The sequence below is a fragment of the Syzygium oleosum genome, unplaced genomic scaffold (assembly GCF_021117445.2).
Source record: "Syzygium oleosum isolate NSW1041296 unplaced genomic scaffold, Sole_v2.1 Sole_v2.08, whole genome shotgun sequence".
In the NCBI taxonomy this organism is placed as follows: Eukaryota; Viridiplantae; Streptophyta; class Magnoliopsida; order Myrtales; family Myrtaceae; genus Syzygium; species Syzygium oleosum.
Window position 1 is genome coordinate 2,452,570 of NW_026607492.1, and position 24,408 is coordinate 2,476,977.

At 42.1% G+C, this 24,408-nt stretch overlaps 4 protein-coding genes and 1 pseudogene across 6 annotated transcripts; 2 read left to right on the plus strand and 3 right to left on the minus strand.

The window, feature by feature from the left end:
* Nucleotides 1–209: 209 nt before the first annotated feature.
* On the minus strand, nt 210–1,683 carry LOC115668401 (uncharacterized). The gene has a single exon (XM_030589863.2). It carries the CDS (start codon nt 1,440–1,442, stop codon nt 459–461), a length of 984 nt encoding a protein of 327 aa, XP_030445723.1. The 5' UTR covers nt 1,443–1,683; the 3' UTR covers nt 210–458.
* A 1,717-nt stretch (nt 1,684–3,400) lies between these two features.
* LOC115688232 (uncharacterized) lies at nt 3,401–4,624 on the minus strand. Its single transcript, XM_030613994.2, has one exon. It carries the CDS (start codon nt 4,500–4,502, stop codon nt 3,540–3,542), a length of 963 nt encoding a protein of 320 aa, XP_030469854.2. The 5' UTR covers nt 4,503–4,624; the 3' UTR covers nt 3,401–3,539.
* Nucleotides 4,625–6,993: 2,369 nt separating this feature from the next.
* On the minus strand, nt 6,994–8,157 carry LOC130138834 (uncharacterized; annotated as a pseudogene).
* Nucleotides 8,158–9,105: 948 nt separating this feature from the next.
* Nucleotides 9,106–10,167, plus strand: LOC115688303 (uncharacterized). Its single transcript, XM_030614099.2, has one exon. It carries the CDS (start codon nt 9,285–9,287, stop codon nt 9,810–9,812), a length of 528 nt encoding a protein of 175 aa, XP_030469959.1. The 5' UTR covers nt 9,106–9,284; the 3' UTR covers nt 9,813–10,167.
* Nucleotides 10,168–11,862: 1,695 nt separating this feature from the next.
* Nucleotides 11,863–23,388, plus strand: LOC115688305 (DNA repair protein UVH3). Of its 3 annotated transcripts, none has more exons than XM_030614100.2 (19): nt 11,863–12,000; nt 12,099–12,349; nt 12,985–13,154; nt 13,243–13,354; nt 13,604–13,669; nt 13,778–13,831; nt 13,931–14,019; nt 14,094–14,208; nt 14,631–14,708; nt 14,814–14,867; nt 15,852–16,036; nt 16,130–17,810; nt 19,225–19,419; nt 19,653–19,738; nt 20,030–20,327; nt 20,445–20,581; nt 20,786–20,870; nt 21,139–21,639; nt 22,545–23,388. In XM_030614100.2, exons 1-19 carry the CDS (start codon nt 11,913–11,915, stop codon nt 23,238–23,240), a joined length of 4,941 nt encoding a protein of 1,646 aa, XP_030469960.2. In that variant the 5' UTR covers nt 11,863–11,912; the 3' UTR covers nt 23,241–23,388. The 3 variants fall into 3 exon arrangements, with proteins under 3 accessions (XP_030469960.2, XP_056169922.1, XP_030469962.2); XM_056313947.1 differs by having other exon boundaries at nt 12,985–13,054; nt 13,251–13,354; XM_030614102.2 differs by lacking the exons at nt 11,863–12,000; nt 12,099–12,349 and having other exon boundaries at nt 13,013–13,154; nt 13,251–13,354.
* Nucleotides 23,389–24,408: the final 1,020 nt, after the last annotated feature.

Here is a 24,408-nt window from a genome sequence, read left to right on the forward strand (position 1 = left end):
GTGAAGAACTCCGAATTGGCTCGCAATCTGCATTTTGATTGCACTTACAACGACCCCTTTTCTCTCTCCTGATGATTTTTTGGGCAGAGTATGTCACCTGTTCCAAACGAGTGCACATTAGTAGTCTGCTTTTCAATAGTTTCTACTGGTGCATATCGCTGCACGCTCTAAGGTAGAGGGGTGTTGCCAGCCTATTCCGTATCGTCATGAATTAGAAAGCACTTCGCACATTTATGGATAGGTGTAGATACCCTTGACTTCATTTAAATTAAAACAAGGGGTCGAGTCGGGTCAATCCATCGCCCGGAGGGCCGAATCTGCTTCTACACACACATCCTTACGTTGAAAGGGACCCATTATGCCTTATTCGAACTGATACGGGATAGATAGTACATACACTACATTACATACAGACAACAATGCATACAGAACATTACATTTTGCCAAAAACCCAGTCTCTAGCTTTTCACAAGCGGAGCAGCATTGCCTTCTTCAGCATCGAACTTTTTCTCCAGAAGCCGTTTCTTGCAGTCACAGTAATACACCATGGACACCGACCACTTCACCACATTCCCCAAACAAACTAGATAGACTTGCAAAACCAACGCAGCAAATCCAGTTGCTTTACTGTGCCACGCGAAATAGAGGCAAGGCAATCTCAGGGCAAGCCTCCAAATGAAGAACACAAGCATAAGGGCGAGCCCCTTTCTTCTGCTTCCTCTGCTGATATATGCAGCCACTCCCAATGCAATGTCACCATGCTTCTCTTCCAATATTGAGATCACGATCCCCATGTTCCATATAGCACTCCACTCCATATACTTCGTGAACAAGGCCACGAAGAGCACGCCGGAGAAAACCCCGGAGAACTCAACTGGCCCAAAAGACGAAGACAACCCATAGATATTTGATGCGAAGGAAACAAGTCCAAGCCAAGTGAGGCAAGAGAGCACAAGTGCATACATAAAAGTGACCAAAGGCCCCCTGAAGCCAATCTCTTTAAAGGGTTGCAGGAAGAATTCCCTCAGATTCGGCAAATTCTCTCCTCCATAAATCGCAGATGCGTTGCGAACAACCACTACAGTGTTGAGGAGGTCTAGTGGGCTGACAACGACCAAGTACAGGACACCCATCAAGACCAACCCTCGAGAGGCCTCGCCGACCCAGTTCTTGAGGACGTCTATGGGCGTCGCTATGATGCACATGGTGAAATCACCACTAGTGCTGCACTCGGACATCCCATCGAAGGCGAAGTGGGCGGTGCCGAGGAACGTCTGCTGGAGGAGAAACTCGTTCAGCAGCAAGGAGCAGAACAGCGGGAAGGATGCGAGGCAGGCGAGGATCAAGAACCTGGGGCTGCCGGCGATGGAAACTCTCAGCGCTTCCCCGAGGATCCCGACGAACCCGAGCCTGTCCTTCGCCATGATGCAGCTGGCGTCCATGTTCGGTTCTTGAAATTCCTTAATCGGATGCAAGAACACAAAGGATGAGAGGTGGTTTCATAGGGGAATCCGGGGACGGTGAGACGGAGACTTTGACTCTGGACTTCAGCCGAGTCAACTTTGCTGCACTGTGGGATTAGCAAAGCAAGTCTTTGAGGTCGTCGATCGATGGATATGCTCGAGGAATGGTTATCGTTCGCGCCAACATCAAGGGCGCGAACATCAAGGCATGAAAACCCAAGACCCTTAGGGCGGCATGGAATCCATTGTGGAGCAGAAATTCTACTCTAGAATGCATTCCGCAACAGAAATGTGTTTATTAAAAAATTTCAGGAATACATTCTGGAGTAATTTTTGCATTCTGGAATAAAAATGCGTTTGTTAAAAGTACTTGATTTCATAATGCATTTTTGATTCCAGAATACATTTTTTATTCCAGAATGAGTTTTGGGCAAGAAAAAGAGAACTTACTTTTTGTAGCTTCTCTCTTCCAGAATGCATTCTGCCTCTTTTCTCTCTTTTTCGTGGCCTTTACAACACATTTTGAGATCTCACTAATTTTTTTTTCAGAAAATGCATAAAAATTGAAAAATTCCAGAAAAATTCATAAAAATTTCCGAAAATAAAAAAGTTAGATTTCGGGAAAATAGGAAATTTGGTGAATTTTTTCAAAAATATAAAAAAATCAAAAATTTCGAAACTTCAGAATGGCTTGAAGCACCTCTGAGTGAAATTTAAATTTTTTATGTGTCCAAAAAATCAAAAAATCAAAAATTTCAAAACTTCACAGAATGACTTAGAATACTTGTTGCCACCCACTTTGAGTGAAATTTAAATTTTTTGAGGTTGCCAAAAAAATTAAAAATTTTAAAACTTCATGGAATGGCTTAAGAATACATGTGGCCACCTATTTTGAGTGAAATTTAATTTTTTTAAGGTGCCCAAAAAAATTAAAAATTTCAAAACTTCACAAAATGGCTTAGAATACCTTTGGCCACCCACTTTGAGTGAAATTTAAATTTTTTGAGGTGCCCAAAAAAATCAAAAAATAAAAAATTTTAAAACTTCATGGAATGACTTAGAATACTGTGGTCATCCACTTTGAGTGAAATTTAAATTTTTTTAGGTGAAAAAAAATCAACAAATCAAAATAGATTTACTTCTAGAAATCAATTTCAAGCGAATTAGTCATGTTTTATCAAACAGATTTCTCCTCTGAAATCAATTTAGCAAAATTTAAATCAATTTACGCAAGAATTTGATTTTGGAGCGAGAATGATTACCATTCGCGCCTTATGAGTTTCCAAGGCATGCTTAGACATGTTGATCACCTCCTCAGTCGATTGTGCTTCGAAAGACCTCGATTCTGACGCATATGTGATTCCGATTAGTTTCTGTTGGATTGTGAATGTAGTAGATAGGGTACAAGAACAAACCGAGATACTTGTCCAAAACATGGACGAAAAATTGGATATTTTCTGCCACAATTGGCCCCATTGTAGATTGTCCACTGGCGTAAATAAAATTGTGCGTTAGAAAAAGCTGAGGCCCAAATTCCTACCGAAACGAAGTCGAAACCTTGCCACGATCTAGATGCTCAAAAGACTGTAGGTAGCATTTGCGGAGAACTTCAAATTGGCTCACATTGAGCTTTCTGATTTCACTGACAGTAACCCCTTTTTCTCTCTTCCAAATTTTTTTTGGCACCGTGTGTTACGTTTCAAGAACGAGTGCACATTGATACTCACTTTAGCAAGAGTTTCTACTGATGCATATCAATGCACGCTTTAAGGTAGAGTGGGTGTTACCGATGCTGGATTATCAAATTTTTGTTGAAAATAATCAACTCATAAACCCTATACGCGCCTGTGGAAAGGCATAGATACCTTGTCTCCAACTAAATTAAATCAAGGGCTCGAGTCGTCGGATCAACTCATTGCCGGTAGGGCCAAACCCCGTTCTGAATGCGATATCCTTATACCGAAACGGATCCATTATGTCTTAATTTAAACGATACAGGATGGTTGATACACACACCTCATTACAAACCGAAAACAATGCATACTGAACGCTAACGTCTTTCCCAAAACCCAATCTCTATCTTTTCATAAGTTGAGCAGCTTTGCCTTCTTCCACATCGATCTTTTTCTCGAGAAGCCCTTTCTTGCAGTCACAGTAATACACCATGAACACCGACCACTTCACCACATTCCCCAAACACACTAAGCAGACTTGCGCAACGGTCGCAACAAGTATACATTCTTTACCGTGCCAGGCGAAATAGAGGCAAGACAATCTCAGGGCAAACCTGCAAATGAAGAACACAAGCATAAGGGCAAGCCCCTTTCTTCTGCTCCCTCTGCTCACATATGCAGCCACTCCTAATGCAATGTCACCATGCTTCTCTTCCAATATCGAGATCACGATCCCCGTGTTCCATATCACACTCCACTCCATATACTTCGCGAACAAGGCCGCGAAGACCAGCACGATGGCGAGCCCACCCAGCCCGAAAGGTGAAGACAACCCACAGAGGTTAGACGCGAAGGACACAATTACAAGCAAAGTGAGGCAAGAGAGCACAAGCGAATACATGGAAGTGACCAGAGGCCCCCCGAAGCCAATCTTTTTCAAGGGTCGGACGAAGAATTCCCTCGGATTCGGCAAATTCTCTCCCGCGTAAATCGCAGATGCGTTGCGAACGACCATCATAGAGTTGAGGAGGTCTAGCGGGTTGACGATGGCCAAGTACAGGGCACTCATCAAGACCAACCCTCGAGAGGCCTCTCCCACCCATCTCTGGAGGACGCATATGGACCCCAGGACAGAGTATGTGCGGAACCCACCAATGTCGCTGCTAGTACTGAACTCAGACAATCCACGAAACGCAAGGTGGGCGGTGCTGAGGAACGTCTGCTGGAGGAGAAGCTCGTTCAGTAGCAGGGAGCAGAAGAGCGGGAAGGATGTGAGGAAGGCGAGGGTCAAGAACCTGGGGCTGGTGGTGGATATTCTCAGCGCTTCCCTGAGAATCCCGACGAACCCGAGCCTGCCCTTCGCCATGATGCAGCTGGTGCCCAAGTTGGGTTCTTGAGTTCTCTTGATCGGATGCAAGACCAGCGGAGGAGAGGCGATTTCACGGGGAATTTAGGATAATGGGACGGAGACTTTGACTCTTCACTATGTTGTACGTGTGCCGTACTCTGTTGGACCGCAAAGCAAGTCTCGAGGTCTTCGATGGATGCATCAAGCTGACCAGAAGATAGAAAATTGGGTGCCCGTAACAGTCCGAAGGAAAAAAATACACACAAACTATCATTCAACTTTATCCCAATATGAAATTTTGTTCTTGAATTTTTAATTTATTTAACGTGATCTCTGAACTTTTGATACATATATAATTTAATTCCAGTACCATATGAATATATTCAGTATCGTTCATGAATTAATGGAATGATAGTATTGGATATCTTCATATAATATATTGAATATTTACCAATCAAAAGTTCAAGGACAATATTACACATTGAACTAAAGTTCAGAGACCACATCGTATAAATTAAAAGTTCAGAGGCGACATTACACATTAGGTCAAAATTCAGAGATCACTTGTGTAATTATCCCAAGAAGAAATTAGATGCATCCATAGGTATTCCTCATGGATTCAAATTCGGTATATATGCCGGTGATTATGAATTATTTTCTGTTTCATGAACTAACAAAGTATTGGCGACGCTTTTTATATAAGAAACTAACTATAAACGTCGAGAAATTTTACTAACTACAAATAGGTCCATTTTTTTCCTTGATTCAAAACTATTTATCACATTTTAAAATTGCTAATTACTACTCCGTATATAATTTTTTCAATATAAAAATTTAGAAATGAAGGTGAAAGCCTTTTTCTTTTACAGTGGAAAAATTTCAAATACAACTTACTCTTTTGTTTTTTATTCAGCGCATGTCCATCAACCACTAATTTGGATATGTTGGTCAATTTTCCTAATTGCAACTGCCAATCAATGATCACGGAGGTGGTTTGTGTGGAAAAGAATTACGCAGATTATGTGCCATATAAAAGTCCTTTATAATTAATTCGCAACTTCTTTTATATGAAAAATCACTTGCCATATGTGCAGAAGTTTCTAACAACGATATTGAGACAATTTTTTTTTTGTTAAGGTTGCGAATGATAATTATTATGTTTCTTTATTTTTCTATTTTTTTGTTTCTACGAATAAGTTTGGAACAGTAATCCATTTGGTAACGCAATTTCATTTTTCTATTTTTAAAATAAATTTTGATTTCAGAAATAGATTTGGAACAGAAATGAGAAATAAAAATTTTTCTCATCACTCGCTCTCGCTATTAGCCGGCTGCCCACCCTCCGCCCACCACTGGCAGCCTACCGTCCGCCGCCTCTTGCCGCCGCCCGCCATCCTCTGGCCAACGTCTCCCCCCGCCCACCTCCCGCCACTGTCCTCTACCACCGACTGCCTCCCGCCATCCTCTGTTGCCTGCCCGCCCTCCACATGCCTCTTGCCATCCTTCGCCGCCGCCCAACTCCGGCAGCCTCCCACCGTCGACTGCCCGGTAAGGAGAAATTTTGTGTCGTTATCAAATAAATTTCTATTTCAAGAACATAAATTTTGTGTCATTATCAAATGCGTATTTTAGCTCAGAAATTCGTCCATGGAATAGAAACAGAAATTTGGCTAGAAATTGATTTCTTGAGCAGAATGGTTATCATTCACACCCAATAAACCATAAAGACAAATATATCTATCCCTATGAAAAATAGGAACTTCTGCAAATTGTTTAGTTCAAATATCTATTGAATAATGCCAGGCTTATAAGTGACTAATTTTTTTTTTTTTGGTCAAGATAAGTGACTAATTTGGTTGGTGGATTTTCTTCATTTTCCCGAACACCACACACAAAGCCATAATTTAATTAATCCCTAGGGTTGCGTTTGGTAGTCCGCATTTGACTCCGGTTAGGATAATTTGTTATTCTAGCCGGTGTTCGTAGATGTGCTCCGGACCGGATAAAATGCCAAATAAGAAATTCGAAATAGATGGTGAAATAGACCTGGATTGGATAAAAAAAAATTAAAAATAACTTAACAAACTGTATTATGTTACAACGATGAAGGGATGGAGTAACACATTCGACAAAATCAACGACAAACCCACAATTTTTGTTGCTCTTGCAATAGATGAATTGTCAATTATTCTCAACTTGCTTGCGTTGGCTGGCCAAGAGTTGGAAAGAAAAAAGGAAAGACAAAAAGACAAAAATTTCAAAGAAAGTTTAAAAAATGCAAAAAATTTGTCCATGTTAGCACCACCATGCATTTTTCTGGTCCAAAATTGACCGAAATGATTAAATTGGCAAATTATCAAAAAATTTAAGACTGAATTGGCACAGTTGAAAAATTTAGAAGTGAATTGCTAAGTTGTCAAAAGGTTTAAGATTTAAGATTAAATTGATGAAATTGAAATGTTTAAGACCGAATTGGCATAAATGCAATAAATTTATGACTTTATCGGTAATTTACTAATTTCTCAATATAAAAAACCCAACTACATTACATACGGACAAAAATGCATACAGAACGTTACATTTTCACCAAAACCTAGTCTCTAGCTTTTCACAAGTTGAGCAGCTTTGCCTCTTCCGCATCGATCTTTTTTCTCCGGAAACCGTTTCTTGCAGTCACGGTAATACACCATGAACACCGACCACTTCATCACATTCCCCAAACACACTAGATAGACTTGCACAATCGTCGCAACAAATCCACTTCCTTTATTGTACCACACGAAACAGAGGCAAGACAATCTCAGGGCGAGCCTCCAAATGAAGGACACAAGCATAAGGGCAAGTCCCTTTCTTCTGCTCCCTCTGCTCAGATATGCAGCCACTCCTAATGCAATGTCACCATGCTTCTCTTCCAGTATTGAGATCACGATCCCCATGTTCCATATAGCACTCCACTCCATGTACTTCGCGAAGAGCACGCCAGAGAGTACCCTGGAGAACCCAACAGGCCCGAAGTATATGATGACAACCCATAGAGGATCGATACCAAGGAAAGAAATCCAAGCAAAGCGAGGCAAGAGAGCACGAGCGCGTACAAGAAAGTGACTAAAGGTCCCCTGAAGCCAATCCTCTTTAAGGGTCGGAGGAAGAATTCCCTCGGATTCGGCATATTCTCTCCTCCATATATCGCAGATGCATTGTGAACAACCATTATGGTGATGAGGAGGTCTAGTGGGTTTGACAATGACCAAGTAGAGGGCGCTCATCAAGACCAACCCTTGAGAGGCCTCTTCGACCCATCTCTTGAGGACGCTTATGGGCCCCAAGATATAGCATTATCTTGAACCCACGTCTATCGCTGCTAGTAGTGCTACACACTCGGACATCCCATCAAACGCAATGTGGGCAGTGTTGAGGGACGTCTGCTGGAGGAGAAACTCGGTCAACAGCAAGGAGCAGAACAGCGGGAAGGATGCGAGGAAGGCCACGATCAAGAACCTGGGGCCGGCGGTGGAAACTCTCGGCCGCTTCCCCGAGAACTCCGACGAGCCGGAGCCTGTCCTTCGCCATGATGCGGCCGGTGTCCATGTTCGGTTCTTGAATTTTCTTGATCGGATGCAAGAACAAGGATGGGAGGTGGCTTCATAGGGGAATTTGGGATGGTGAGACGGGAGACTTTTGACTCTGGACTTGTGAAAGGCAAGTCAACTATGCTGCGCTGTACGACAGCAAAGCAAGTCTTATAAAAATTGCTAATTACTAGCACTCACATAATTCTTCCTGCGCTAATTCCAAAAAATATATATCAACTTTACTTTTAGTAATAATTCTTACTCGAACTTTTTTTTTATCTAAAAAAACCATCAATTTTTACTCTAGTTTCAAATCTGGCCTCATAATGTGAAATTTTCAAATTGTTTGGACCAAATTTGAGATTTAAATGAAAGTTTGTGATTTTTTAGATAAATTTTTATATTAGTATTAGGTAGTTCTTCAATATAAAAATTTAAAAATGAAGGTGAAAGAGTTTATTTTACCGTGAAAAAATTTTATGTGCAGTGTACAACTTTTTCTTATACAATCCACGTCCATCGACCACTGATTTGGGATGCCGGCCGATTTTTCTAACGACAATTGTCAATCAACGATCGTGGAAATGGATAGTGTGAAAAAGCAATTACAGAGATTATGTACCATATAAAATGCCCTCATAATTAGTCATTACAAGTTCACTTACCATGCAGAGAAAATTTATCGCAGCTTCATCGAGATGACGGATTTTTTATCGAATAAAACACGAATATAAATATATCTAGATCTAGGTTAATAGTCGGTACATATCCTTTTAATCTCAGCCTTCCAGGATTTATTTCTAATTTGGTCGGTGGATTTCTCCTTTAAATCATAATAATTAATTTTATAAATGAAATAATCCCCCCCAAGATCTCCTCCCTCCCCCCCGCAAGGAAAGCGCCAGCGGTGTGGGACATTATTAAACAAATCTCGAAAACGAAAAAAAAATAAAAAATGAACCTCGTCACGGACAACTGGCGACCGGAATTCCCGGTAGCCCGTAACCGATCTTTCCGTTACCGCACATCTGCCCCCACCACCCTTCCTCCCACCATTAATATCGAAAACGAAAACCCATCGAAAAACAGAGGAGGACGAAGGAAGGGGAAGGAGGAGGATCGGAAGTCTCTCCGCCGTCCGCCGCCGTTTTGCGCCGCCGCTCTGCAGATCCCTCCGGCCGAGGAGCCCCGATCCGTTACCCCTCGACCCCGGCGATCCCCGGATCTCATGTCCGCCTCGCATTCCCTCGAGGTCTCCCCTCGGCGGTACCGCGAGCCAAGCGCCGACGCCGCGGACGCCGCCTTCGCGAAGCGGGGCTGCTGCTTCTGGGTGCCGTTCCTCGGCTCCTCCTCATCCTCCGACGACGACGAGGACCGGCCGCCGACGAGCGTGGCCGCTGCGGGTGCGCCCGCCGCGGGGACGAACTGGTGGGAGCGGGTCGGGGACACGCCCGACGACCCGTGGTGGGCGCGGGGGTGGCACAGGGTGCGGGAGTGGTCGGAGCTGGTGGCGGGGCCGAGGTGGAAGACGTTCATACGGCGGTTCAACAGGAACCGGTTCGGCCGGAACCCGCAGTTCCGGTACGACCCGCTGAGCTACGCGCTGAACTTCGACGAGGGACCCGGGCAGAACGGCCACCCACTGTTCCGGGAGGACGTCGTCCGCCGCGACTTCTCGTCGAGGTACGCCTCGATCCCGGCGTCGTGCAAGTCCTCCATGGACCTCGGGAACCACAGCGGCCCCCTGTTCACGTGACGCCCCGCCGCACGCAGCGCTCCTGGATATACACACAGAGAGAGACAGAGAAAAACCGTTACCTCCGCCCACCGAAGGCCGCGTTCGCGGCGGCGGGGGGTTGCCGTCGTCGGAGGAGAGATGTGGAGCTACGTTTGACGTGTCGTGGCTTTCTCCTCCGGCGGGGGGCAAAGCCAAACGGTGCCGTACGTGGGTCGACATTCTTTCGTTCATCGATCATCGATTCGACGTGTGTTGGGGTTCGATAGACTTGGAAGGGCGTGTCACAATACGAGGTTGTATAGAATAAACTACTACTCTCTACTGCTTATACATTCAAAGGAATTCTTCAATGGTATGGTTGTTCGTTCATCAATTGCATGACATCTATTCCTTCTCTCTAGTATAAAAAATGCTAGTTTTTCTTTTGCCTTTTCCATATCTCGTCTACGGGTCTCAAATCGCGATGATTCGACCCCGATGCTCCTACCTACCCGGGGTCATCCCCAACATCCTTCGCGGCATATCGATAAATCGTGATAAATGCCAGATAAATGGTTATGATAAGTTCGTGCGAAGGCAAAAGGATGTGGACCGGTAGAGTTATGTTTGGTTTATGGTCTTGGAATCGAGTAACATTTCATCGAAAATTTCAAGTGCAAATCAGAAATGCTCAAATATATTTAGCACATTGTTACCTATATGGATTCGGAAACCGATAAAAGTTATGCTTAGGTGCGAAAAATTGGTCCTCGTGATACATTAGTCCAAAACTAATTTTCATCAAATAAAAAATGCTAAATAAGTACCCCATGACACAATTACACCAAATTAATTTTCAACTCGCAAAAAATCTCAAAAACCTCAAATAGGTACCCTAGGACACATTTATCCCAAATTAATAAAAATTCTCAAACCGATACCCTCGATCCAAATCTATCCTCCATTAAAACACATAGTGTCAACAAATGTGGATCTTCCACTTAAGATTTGTCTTGTAGTCATCTGCCATATGTCTTAACACGTTTGCACTTTAATAGATATATTTGGTTCAAATGTACCGGTTTGGATTTTCTTTTGTGAGAGGAAATTAGTTCGGGGCAATTTTTTGTGAGATAAAAACTAATTTTGAGTAAATATGTCGTGAGTGTACTGATTTGAGCTTTTTGGTGAAATAAAATTCAATTTAGGATAAATGTTTCGTGGAGATATCCGTTTGTGATATCTACCAATATTAACCCTTTGGTTTCTGATCTGCCAATGTAAGTTTTCCCTTATGTTATGAGATAGCATTTTAGCATAAAGAGAGAATGGTTAATACCATAAAAAATCCTAAATCGGTTTTCATGTGCCACATCACCAAAAACTAGTTTTCCCGCCATAAAAAATTTTAAATCGGCACATCCGTATCATATTTACCTTAAACTAATTTTCTTATCACAGAAAACCTCAAACCGATAAGCACGTGACGAATCTACCAATTGGAGGGTCGTTACATTCTGTCCAGTCTCTAACTTTGTGTAATATTGTCCGCTTTAGGCCCATTTATGACCCTCACTGAAACTTTAAAGCAGCGTTCTACGGAATAGAGAGCCCAAGGCTTATAAACCCAGCACAAGAACTCCCCCTAAGTGATGTGGGACAAGAGACATGCCCTTGCCATCCTAGAAGCACTGCGGAGCCGCTCTTTGTCCAAGCCTCAGCCGGCGACCACTCACATGCTCGATGAAACCAGGGTCGTTACACACCCAGAAACATCCACACAAATTTCTTTTATGTTAGAATTACACACCTTTCAAAATTAGCCAAATGGATTCGATTATTGAAGCGTGGAAAAGTTTAGGACTCAATTGGCACAGTTAAAAGGTTCGGGACTGAATTAGCAAACGCTAGTTATTCAAACAGGCCGGGCTCAATTTCGTTTGTCGGTGAAGACGGGCAGGTCCGGAGGCAGCACCGGGCCGGCCCGACCTTCACCGATGGGCCCGGTCAAAGCCCGTCAAAGGCCCCGGCGGCCCGCCGGGACCGACCGACCGACCATCTTCCTCCCCGTCGTCTTCCCCATCGTCAACCTCCGTATAAAAGCTGAACAAATCGAAAAACCGGAGGCAAAGGACCGAAATGGGGGTCCACGGTCTCTGGGAACTCCTCGCTCCCGTCGGTCGCCGCGTCTCCGTCGAGACCCTCGCCGGCAAAAGGCTCGCCATCGGTGCGTCCTTCCCTCTCCCCATCCCCCGCTCGCCGGGATCGCTTTTCGCCCGCCGGGGAGTTCGCGGCCTAATTTTTCTTTTGCGCCGCTGCTTGCAGATGCTAGTATCTGGATGGTGCAGTTCATGAAGGCGATGCGGGACGAGAGAGGGGAGATGGTCCGCAACGCGCACCTGCTCGGCTTCTTCCGCCGCATCTGCAAGCTCTTGTTCCTCAGGACCAAGCCCGTGTTCGTCTTCGACGGCGGCACGCCCGCGCTCAAGAGGCGCACCGTCGTCGCCCGCCGGAGGCAGCGCGAGAACGCGCAGGCCAAGATCCGGAAGACCGCCGAGAAGTTGCTTCTCAATCACGTGAGTCGATTTAGCGCCGGCGGAGTGGTCCCATTTTGATTCTTGCTTACTATAAGCGCTATGCGGTGGAGTGGAATGTCAAGCAATTGAGTTAGTGAGACGAATTCTACCGAATTGAGATGTTCCGTTGTATGAACTGATAAATTAGTGAGATTAGCTTTTAGATGGTAGAAAGTGATTAAATGACATCTCTATTTGATATTGCTGTGTTAGAATTTCCATACCCTTGTTTTCCTGTATAACCACTGATCGAGCTTGCAGGTCAAAGAATCAACTTTTCCTTGAGGGAGAGTATTGACGTAATAAACGCATGTATCGTGCTTTTAGATGGTTTGATAGTAATGTCGCATCATTTCTGTATCTAGGGTCTTCAGGGGTTTTATAATCATGATACTTTCCAATTACCTTGAGAGTTTAGTTTACTCACGCTCAATCCAAACCATATAAAGCAATCATCCATCTCGAATTAGTTTAGTGTGAATGTGATCTGAATTGCTGTACATGGCGTCTTTTCCTTGAGGCCTTGATTGTTAAGTGCCCTCAGTTTCTCTCTGCTGTGCTGCACGGCGCTATTCAGGGATCTCATGCCATGGAATTATTCTTGTATGACTTTTGTTCCCCTTTTGCTGTTGCAGCTTAAGACTCTGAGGCTAAAAGAATTGGCAGAAGATATAGAGAGGCAAAAACAAATGAGCGATGCCAAGGGTAAGAGGGTTTTATCTGACCAAACTGGTACAATGGGAAATGCTCACCATGTTGATTGTGAGGTTGCAAGGGGTCATGACCAGGGAAAGCTAGATGAAATGTAGGGTTTGCTCTAAGCATTTTACAATCATCTTCTCTTTCTTTGTCAATTGGTTCACTTGGTTAATTGTCGTAATGACTTTATTTAGGTTGGCAGCATCTATTGCGGCAGAGGAAGAGCGGAGATTTTCTAAAATCGCATCAACATCCCAAACTATGATTTCTTCTGATGAAGATAATGAAGATGAAGAGATGATTCTGGTAAGCTTTATTTGCTAGGAATTTTCTTGCTTCTCATGTTTCCACTGAGATGCCACCCGCTGTTGGCTAACCTAGGTTTAAAGCTGCTATGGTGCTTTCTAGCTTTGGAATTTAGTTTCGATACTTCTGTTTTGCACAGGATTATTGGTGCATAATATGGACTTCCCCCTCTCTAGCCTTAGTCCCTGTTGATGCTACTTCATCTTATTTGAAGATTTGAGACTAATATTCTCTCTTGATATTTTGTAGCCTGACATGATTGAAAATTTTGATCCAGCTGTACTAGAGGTGTTGCCACCTGAGCTACGAGTCCAGGTGACTTCTTAGCAAATATACTGTTCTCTATCCCACAGTCTTTTAGCATTATTGCTACCCTAAGTTACTGCTCATGCTGGTTGTTAACTTATCATTTTTCATGTGCAGATGGGAGAGAGGCTGGAAGGTGCTGATAGTCAACACCATTTAGAAGCTGAAGAAGTTTGCTATTTTGATGCATTTCATCTGTTATTATGGAATACTGGAAGTTTGCTGATACAATGGTCTGCTAATTTCAACTCCTATTGTATTACTGTTCAGGAGGAGTTATCAGGTCAAAATGACAGGGTCAACAGGGATCAAAATCATCTAAATTCAACTCGCCTTGATCAGGGGAAGCTTGATGAAATGTAGTATGCTCGCCCATTCTATTTAGTATGTTGTATTTTTTGTTGAGTTTTCGCTAAATGTTGTCTTGATTTAGGCTGGCAGCGTCCATTATGGCAGAAGAAGGTGAGATAGCATATACTGCATCAACATCGGCCCCTCAGATATTTTCTGAGGAGGAAGATAACGATACAGATGAAGAGATGATTGTGGTAAGTGTGGATGCAGCAATGTTGGAGGTTACATATATATATTTATGTCTGATATCAGCTGAACATTGTCGTGAAAGTAGGTAAAATAGATGTCACTTTGTAAACGGAATGGCTCTTCAGAATGGTATATAGACATTGAGAACTTCTATCTGCCTTTGTTGTGTGGCACTCTTGTTATTGAAATGCAGCACACGTCCAAATGCTTGCTTGTGTTTGTGACTACGTACCTTTCTCAGGAAGAAGGAAAGAAAAGAGAAATTTGTTGGCAAATACCTGCAATCTTTACTGTCCTATGCAAGATGCAATAGTCTAATAGGTTTCACGTAGACAACCTCACTATTCTCAAAAGATTTGTTGTTACTACTGTCGTCGTCGTATGTAAGGTAGAAGCATTCTCGTTAGCTAATTGATTTATCTTCTAGCCAGAAGTGCACGGGAATGTTGATCGTGATGTATTAAATTCTTTGCCTCTATCAGTGAGGCTCGATCTTTTGGCTCAGGTTAGAAATTTCATTTCTCATGGATCTTCTTCAGTCTTGGTAGGGATTTTCAGCTTTGTGTTCCCGTCCTTAGGTTCTTAAGATCTTTGGCTGTTTATGTAACAGATGAAGGAGCGACAAATGGCAGAAAACCGACAGAAGTATCAGAAAGTGAAAAAGGTTTGTTTTTTTCTTTCTTAGAGGATACTAAAGGAAGTAAACATCACAGATTTCTGCTGCTATGACTGTTTTGCTTGATGCTGCATGAATGGTCCATCTGGTGTCTTCTACATTTGTTTCCATATGTGTATATTTTGGAAATGATACATATGAATTTTTCTAAGAAGTTATGTTTATCTTTTGATAATTAGTTGAGGGCAAACTTAACATTACATGATGCTTCCTCTCTCATGACTTAAGACGTCACTCGGTAATAATGCTGTGTACGACAGACAGTCCTAGAACATGCGAAGCCTATAGTATATGGGCGGCCATCTGTTTCTAAAATACTGATTACAGTGCGTCCTAATCTATGATCCATCAATGTTTGACGTCTAGCAGAATGAATGATACTTATATTTTGAATTTCATGTGTATCATATTGCCGGTATGATGACTTTTGATGAGTTGAATGAACTTATGAATGATCTATCTGGTCTTTATAAATTTGGTTCATGATGAGAAGTATTTGCTCAAGAAACAGTATCGTGCATTTTAGACCAATAATTGGTTGGGGTTATGGTGTGACATTCTTTTTGAACATCCTTGAAGAGATTGTGTTGAGTCAGAAATCTGCCGTTGTCAAATGAATATTATAGTGACTGCAGTTATTTCAGATGAAGATGGTTACTCACGAAATATGGTTATTTATGTATCTTTGACTTAAAATTGGTCCTTGTGTAATGTTGTGGTTCTCTCCATGTCTCTCTCTTGAATATATTACATATCAAAATGGCATATGCCAGCTGCCTCTACCTTCGTAGATAAAAAGATATTTGCGACCCTGGTTTTTCTGCTACGCAATCAAAACTTAATAGGATTTTCCTGTCTGAGTATGGAAAAATATTTTGGGAATGGGACTTATTAAATGTGCTCTTATATTTATTTGTTGTTGAAGGTGTCATTTTAGTAGAATTGTAAGTGTGCTGATACTTTTTAGTGCAGGCTCCTGAAAAGTTTTCTGAGCTACAAATACAGTCCTATCTAAAAGCTGTTGCTCTTCGCCGGGAGATTAAACAAGTGCAAAAAGCTGCTGTTGGCAATGGAGTCAGTGGAGTACAAACTTCAAGGATCGCCTCAGAAGCCAATAGAGAATTCATATTCTCTTCGTCTTTCACTGGGAATAAAGAGTAAATATTTAGCTTTGGTAACACTCACTGTTTATTGGGACTCACCTGTGATATTTCTTAATGTTTGTCTATTGTCATTTTTGAATCTGTCAGAATGCTTACATCTGCTGAAGCACAGGGAAATAAAAGTAGAGAACACCAGACCAGGATGGATAATCCTTCCTCCGTTTCTGATAGTGGAGTCTCATCTAATAATAAGTCCAATGCTGTGAAAGACTCGGTTCCTAACAAATCCAGAATTAGCTTCAAAGATGGTGTTGAAACTTTTTTTGATGAAAGGGGGCGCATTAGAGTCAGTCGAGTAAGGGCTATGGGAATCCGTATGACCCGTGACTTGCAGAGGAACTTGGATATGATGAGAGAAGTTGAGCAGGACCAGACACATATCAATACCCATTCAAGTAGTACACTGAACACCGAGTCTGGAGTGGCAAGTAATGTTGGTATTGCGAGAAGTGATCTTTTGGCTGACACTTCAAGAAATGATGTTATTAGAACTGCTGATTTGAATGAGAGTTGTGAGCAGTCTATGTTAGCGGATGGTAGTTCAATGCAAATATCCTTCGAAGATGATGGGGAAAGCAAGACTTTGGATGGTGATGATCAATTATTTATTCGGTTAGTAGCTGGAGATTCAGCAACCTTATCTTCTCCTGAAAAGATCACATCAAGGACACAGTCTTCTGATGCCTCTTCAGATTTTGAGTGTCATAGGCAGAAAGGCGAGAGCTTTTCCTGTGATGATCGAGTTGAAATGGAGCCTCTTGAAAAGGGGAAAATTAGTGATGAGAGCGAGGTGGAATGGGAGGAAGGATTTTCTGACATTTCAAAGGACGCCGCCACTTGCCCTGTTGAGTCCAGAAACCCTGTTTCAAGAGGTTCTCTTGAGGAAGATGCTGATCTGCAGGAGGCAATTAGGAGAAGTCTTGTGGATCAGAGATCAAATGAGGCACCGCAAATGGATCATGAGAGTGAAACTGATGGAGAAAAGAGTCATGAAGATACTATGCTCTGTGATTTAGAGAACCGTACAGTAAAGCAAACTTTCTCAACTGGATATGCTTTTAAAGAATCAGAAAGAGAGAAAACATCAGTGGTTGGTTCCATAAATCCTGGTAGCCCTGATGCGGCTTGCAGTTTGCAGGTGGTTGATTCATTAGAAAAAGGAGAATTTTCAAATTCAGGTAATTTGGATAAATGGGGGATGCCAATCAAAGGAGTCGATGAAACATTTCAGGGTTCTAGGGTTGCACCGTTGGGGCAAGAAAAACCTCAGGGCGAGTTGACTTCTCTAGAAATAGGGAGGAATCTGAGTGAAGGTGAGCCATTGGATATTTCTGGTCCAAGTTGTGTTTTATCTGCTCCCAAGGATGGACATTCAAGGGAACTATGCGTGGATGATGAAATATGTGCTGAAATGTCTGGTGGTGGTATAATTAAAGACGAGAAGATAAATACTGAAGCTGTAGAAGCATCCCTCTGTGCTGAGGAAACTAAGCTTTCATCTGATGCGTTGCTCTCATTGAGAAGAGAATCAACATGTGATGTTGTTGAGGTGCATAGCAATCATGACGATAAATCCTCAGGACAGTTGCCAAATGTTGAGAGATTTGCATTTGAGAATAACGAAAATGTGCAGTTAGAATTCGCCAAGGCAGATTTGGAGGAGGAAATGCGGAAACTGGGTCAAGAAAGTATGAAGCTAGGGGACATGCAGAAAAAGCTAGAACGCAATGCCGAGTCTGTTAGTAGCGAAATGTTTGCAGAGTGTCAGGTATGCACCAAGCTTTGGGTATTGCTTTTGAATTTTGCATCTGGTCATAGTTGCAATTGACAGAATGTTGGACAATTATGGCTCTTTCACTTAATGATGTAGTGGTTACTTATACCCTGCATGACCCCTAGGTAATGGTATCGAGAGCAAACTGTCCTTTGAGAAACTCGAGCTTATAGGGCACTATGCGGCTCATGTATATGTAAAAATATTTTAGCGCGTATTGGAATGATTTTCATGACGACCGAATGGAAAGTTCGACCCCTTATACCATCAGTAGCACTCTTACTAATATGAATATATGTTGATGTAATGTCAAGTTTAGCTTCCCATCCTACAATGACCAGTGTGGTCCAATGATATGTTTACAGGTGTCGTACTTCACTTGTAAAAGATCACCGAATGCTTCTTTTAAAGTATCCTCATTAAAGTCTTCAATTTGTCAGTAATAGCTGTAACCGGTGTGCCTCCATTCTCATTCTCACATTTCCAATGCCTCTCTCTCTCTCTCTCAGGGCTACCCCTGTGGTGGTTGTGATTTTAGTGTTTTGCAATATCAATCTTCATAATGTAAATCACAGGAACACATAAGTTTGGTTTCTTGGAGCCAAAATGCACTCGGAAATTGGATAGGAAATTTGAGATGATCATGGTATCTTGAATATTTTAGCACGTAGATGTAATTATTAATGATTTAGCTAATTTGTAACATTGTCCACGGCTTTAATTACTTTATGTGATTGCTTTTTGCTAATATACTCAGTAAGATTTTTAATGTTGTTCAATAGTTTAGTTAAAATTTACTCTTTATCACTCTTAGAATAACTTTCTATCATTGATGATGTAGAAACTTCATTAACATTTTGTCCCCTCCATAAACTATGTTTTAGATCCGTCATTGAGTGTAGGTAAGAATGAGCTGCCCTTTCTTGTAGCAAGTTTTGCATGTTAATTGGACAATAAGTGAATGTCATGGAGTTGCTACAGTGCTTTTCTCTATTTTTTTTCTTAAGGAACTTTTTTTCTTATATGTACGTTCCCTCCTGTTTTGGGATAAGTGGATAGCAATTACTGGATGTGAGATTTTGTGGGATCACCTCCGATTGATTTAAAAGCTTAAGTTGTTAGATGAAAGCGTGATTTATTATTTAAATATTCTATCATTTCCCCTCATACTTAGTCTGGCCTTTTTGCCTAGTATTAAGCGTGGACATATTTAATTGGGAGACAAATGGGGCCTGGAAAGATTTGAACTCAGGATTTCCTGCTCTGATACCATGTGAGATTTTGTGGGAACATTGCCAGCTGTTCTAAAATCTTAAGCTACTAGATGAAAGCTTGGTTTATCATTTAATTATTCTATCACTGGAAAAGACTATGTCGTCTAATGCAGGGCAGATGTTTTTCTATGTAGGAGCTGTTGCAAATGTTTGGATTGCCATACATCATTGCACCTATGGAGGCAGAAGCTCAATGTGCTTACATGGAACTGACAAACATAGTTGATGGTGTAGTTACTGATGATTCTGATGTGTTCTTGTTTGGCGCACGAAGTGTCTATAAGAATATATTTGATGATCGCAAGTATGTGGAGACGTACTTCATGAAGGTTTGGATCTGGCATAGTTGCCAAACAGTTCTCTTACTGTACACATTCAGCCTTAGAGAAGCATTGAGATATTTGCTATCTTCTTGTAGTTCTATTCCTATCAAACTATGGATTCTCATAGAAAGATTAGTTTGGGATGTAGCCAGTTTATCCTTGACTAGATCTTGTTCGATTTTCTCAACAGATTGTTTGGTTGCTCCGTAGCTTTCTTACATTATTGTTCTTTTCTCTAGGACATAGAGAAGGAGCTTGGTCTTTCCAGAGATAAATTGATATGTATGGCACTGCTCCTTGGAAGTGATTATACTGAAGGTGTTAGGTAATTCGATGCAAGATTTTCATTCTTAATCCTTTGGGTTCTGTTCGCACATCATTTTAAGAGTTTGGCACTTCATTGTGTTTAGGTTTGCTGTTATTGTATTGTGTACTAGTAAGTAAGATATTGAGAATTGTTTTTCTGCTTTTTAAATCATCGTGTATGTTCTGACCCAAAAAAATCATCGTGTATGTTTATGTTCTGTTCTTGGGTCCAACTGAGTTTCTGTATCTTTATAATACTTGGTGAGTGCTTTTTGTCAGTTTGACTCTGTTTGGATGTTTTTTACTGCAGTGGAATTGGCATTGTTAATGCCATTGAAGTTGTAAATGCATTTCCAGAGGCAGATGGTCTTCAAAAATTCCGTGAGTGGGTTGAATCACCAGATCCAACCATTCTTGGGAAGGTTGACGTTCCTGAAGGATCCACTGTGGGGAGGAGAGGGTCAAAAACTAGCAATAACGGCATCAATGGTCCAGAAGGTGCTCAAAGTGGACCACCTTCATCGGAGCAGAATATGTCCCCATCTTATGAGCAAAGAAATTCTATTGATAAAATCCAAGAGATGAAGCAGCAATTCATGGAGAAGCATGTAACAATCCTTTTTTATCCCTTGTTTTTATTGATATTTCACTTTATATTGGTTTTAAAATGTTATTTTTCCATGATTCCTATGATTGTCAAATAAACCATATGTTGTCTTATGTAGAGAAAAGTTAGCAAAAACTGGCATATACCTCCTACTTTTCCAAGTGAAGCCGTAATATCTGCTTATTCTACTCCCCAAGTGGACAAGTCAACTGAGCCTTTCTCATGGGGCAAACCAGATCATTTTCTTCTTCGCAAGTGAGTCTTTTGATATGTGGTTGAATTTAGAATGAGATAGCTTCGTGACATTTAAGAGCAAAGTGAAGTATAAATGAAAAGATCATGTTTTTTTGCGCTCTTCATCTTGTTTTACGGAGTTATATCTTTAGCTGATTCCAAATTTGCCACCATCTTGACTATTCATATGGGATTCATTCGTGCAATGTCCTTAATCTGTGGCAGATTATGTTGGGAAAAGTTTGCGTGGGCTACTCAAAAGGCGGATGAATTGTTAGTGCCGGTCTTAAATGAATACAACAAGCATGAGGTTGGCATCTCCTACTGTGGCCCTCTCTCTCTCTCTCTCTCTCTCTCTCTCACACACACACACACACACACACAAGCATGTGCACGTGCGCCTCTCGGCTGCAAACTACATACTTGCGTCTCATCCCTGCCACAATCTTTTCCCCATACAAAGAATAGACGAGTCTCCCTTGTATATCTATGGACCATTTGTTAGCACGACCGTTTTACCCATCTAACCATTACAATCAGAATTGCTGAACTTTTTCTTTTTTACTTATTCAATGCAGACCCAGCTGCGATTGGAAGCATTTTATTCTTTTAACGAGAGATTTGCTAAAATCCGTAGTAAGAGAATTAAGAAAGCTGTCAAAGAAATCACTGCCAGCCAATCTTTGGACTTGATGGGTGATGATGCCCAAGTTACTAATGGGAGTGGAAAGAAAAAAAGAGGGTGCTCTGGTGATGTCTCTGATGAAAAACCAACTGGAAATCCCGGCTACCGCTCAACAAAATCAAAGTCCTTGCAGTCAAAGAAAAGAAGGATCCACGGAAAGCCTATTCTTTCTGAAATGAACTTAGATGTCTCAAAACTGGTGGAAAGCAGCGGAGGTGCCAATAAACAGCCTCTTCAGACTGGAAGAGGTAGAGGAAGAGGCCGAGGAGAAATGAGGAGAGGTAGAAAGGCCACTCCCGATAAATCAGAACATAGCTCTAGTGATGGGGATAGTGGTGATGTGGTGCACGAGGTCCAGTTAGAAGAGTGCAAAGGGCAGCAAGAAGTGCGTAGAGTGAGTAGAACATTTACGTAATCTCGATTTGTTTAATTATGGTACTGAATTGCACTAGCTTTGTTATTTTTTTGGGGTGCAATCTATGGTCTGAACTCATGTGATCAGAATATGAATGCTATCCTGCTACTTCGAATGGGCTCTCAGGCGTTGCTCTATAGAAAGTATTGTCCCAGTTAGAGTGAAGAAACTTTGTTGGAACAGGATGGTAACCTTCCAAAGGTGTATTCACTAGGGCTTCTTAATTTCCTGAACTTGACCAACTCTAGGAATCTCAACACCAAAAATAAGCTGGAAACAGCTTGTTGTCATGGCCAAAGCGTTACTTAGGTAGAAGTATTAAACTGTCCTACTTACTTGTGAACCTACATTTTCTCCTTGATAATGTCAAGTCTGACATCAGGTTTTTTCCACACATTCCTCGAAGTACTAATGAATTCATCTGTTGGGGAAAGGTTGGTCTGTTGAATAGTCATGGGATGCCAGAATGCTACTGAGCAATGAGCAAGAGTATGCTAGCATAAATATCAAGCAATTTAGAGAATGTAACTCATCAAGTGTTAAAACGTAGTAGTAGTATTCCATGTAGAGTCAGTGCGCTGTCTTGCATGGAATATGTTGTCCGGATTTGAGCTGCCCACTACTCTGCATTCCTATATTTTAATGAACTTGGTTGTCAGGTATTATACTTGCATGAAAGAATTAAGATTTCTGTGCTTTTTAGGTCCAGGGAGGAGCCCTTTTCTCCTTAACCAATTAGTTTTTGAGTGACCTTGAGATATGGGGTTTAGTACGTTTAAGACAGCTTGAAATATATGTATTTCTATCATCTAGAGCTTCTCTTCCTTTGTTTAAGTTACTGAGCCATTTCTAAGCACTTTTTATTTCCCTGGTTTCGGCGGCAGTCAGCACGCAGTCGGAAGCAGGTGAATTACAGTGTGGAGAATTTGGAGGACAATGCATCAGCGCACTGTTCTGATAAAGACTCTGAGAAAGAGGTTTCCGAATACAACTCTCCCTGTGCTCAGACTGCACGTGGTGACGCCGCTATTTCAGAACTTGAGAGTGAACTTGCACCTGGAAATACGTGTCTTGAGGGGAGTAAAGAAACAGATTACCTTCACATGGGAGGTGGGTTTTGTGAGGATGACGCAGATACTGGTGAACCACAACAGAGACCTGACTCCCCTCCAGAGGATATTTCTGAAGAGCATCTCACAATGGGCGGTGGCTTTTGTACGGACGAAAGGAAGACGAGCAAGGATCCTGGAAGTGCTCATGAAATAGCTACCGAGCCTTTGGGGGAGGGAAATGAAGATTCCTTTGGATATATCGAGCCTGCAGATGAAGCTGAGCTCGAGAGTTCCGTGACTGAATCAATCCTTTTGCGCAAAATGACTTCAGGTGTACCTCGTGACATGGGTGCCAAAGATGTGGCTTCTATGCAGGACGACGGTGCCGACATGGTAAAAGCCACAAACGATGGCCGTGCTCCTGGCGATCTCCAAGAGGAGGATAATGCAGCACATGATTCAGGAATCGCTTCTTATGGATCTCTAAGTGCCATGCCTTCCTTGAGAAGAAAACGGAGAAGAAGCTGAACCTGTAAAATGTGAAGATATTTTATGTACTTAATTAGAGTAATGTGTTGCGGTACGTAACGGATGGATTCCTTGTAATTTTTGTTCCTTGTAACTTTTTGACTTATCATGGTTGTATGGAAGAGCATAGAGCACCTATAGTTCCCGTGATCAGGGTATTTCTTTGGGAGATTGCACGTAACTCCGCGTGCATTTGCGTGTGCGAAGCCACATGGTCCAAAATACCGTTCGATCGGCGAAAGTAAAATGAAGTTCATACCAAGTTGTTCGGTTCATCTCGAGCTGGGCCATGATCCGAACACAAAACAATGGAAGCCTTCCACCAAGAAACGAATCAGGTGGTGGGGGGTAAATCCCATGGACCATTTCGCGTACGCCGAATACTTAAAAACAGACCAATCCCATAAAGGGGAAATGTTAACCGGATTTCGTATCGACAGCTAGAACGTCGGACGCCGAGCGCGGAATTCCAGGTCGGTCTCATCTGACGGTTCGTGAAGATCCTCGTGAACGTTTTTGCTAAAGGACGGCTCATCGAGTTGAATGCTATGAGAGAAACACGCTCTCAGAAATCAGAGAAACGTCACGACAGCAACGACGACAGAAAAGTGGAGTTATAGTGCCGTGGGAGATTCGAAAGCAGAAGCAGGCTTTTGACCCTGTGAGGGTTCCGGGGGAGGGGCCCATGGGCACACCAGAGACGAAATATCTAAACTAGAAAAAGGAAAAAGAGGTTTTTGTGCTAACCTCCTCTCTAACCCTTATCGCGCCTGCGAGGGAGTGTGCGACCCACGTTCCCTCAGATTATGGTCCTCGGTGCAGACGCCCACGTTCCCTTTCTTTTCTTACGCTTGTCATGAAAAGTAAACGACACAAATAATTTCTAAATTTTAACTTAATATATAATGTGATTCCCGAATTTTTAATTTATTCGATGTGATCCATGAACTTCAGTTCGTGTACAAAGTGATCCCTAGATTTTTTGTACATGTTCAACTTAATCCATGAACTGTATATTGTCCTTGAACTTGAATTGACGGAGGGACAACATTGAATATTTTTATACAATTCAATATGTAAGAGATCACGTCGTATATTGGGCTGTTAATACATGAAATCAACATATAATTTATTTATTTTACATGATTTTCGAGTTAGAATGAAAGAT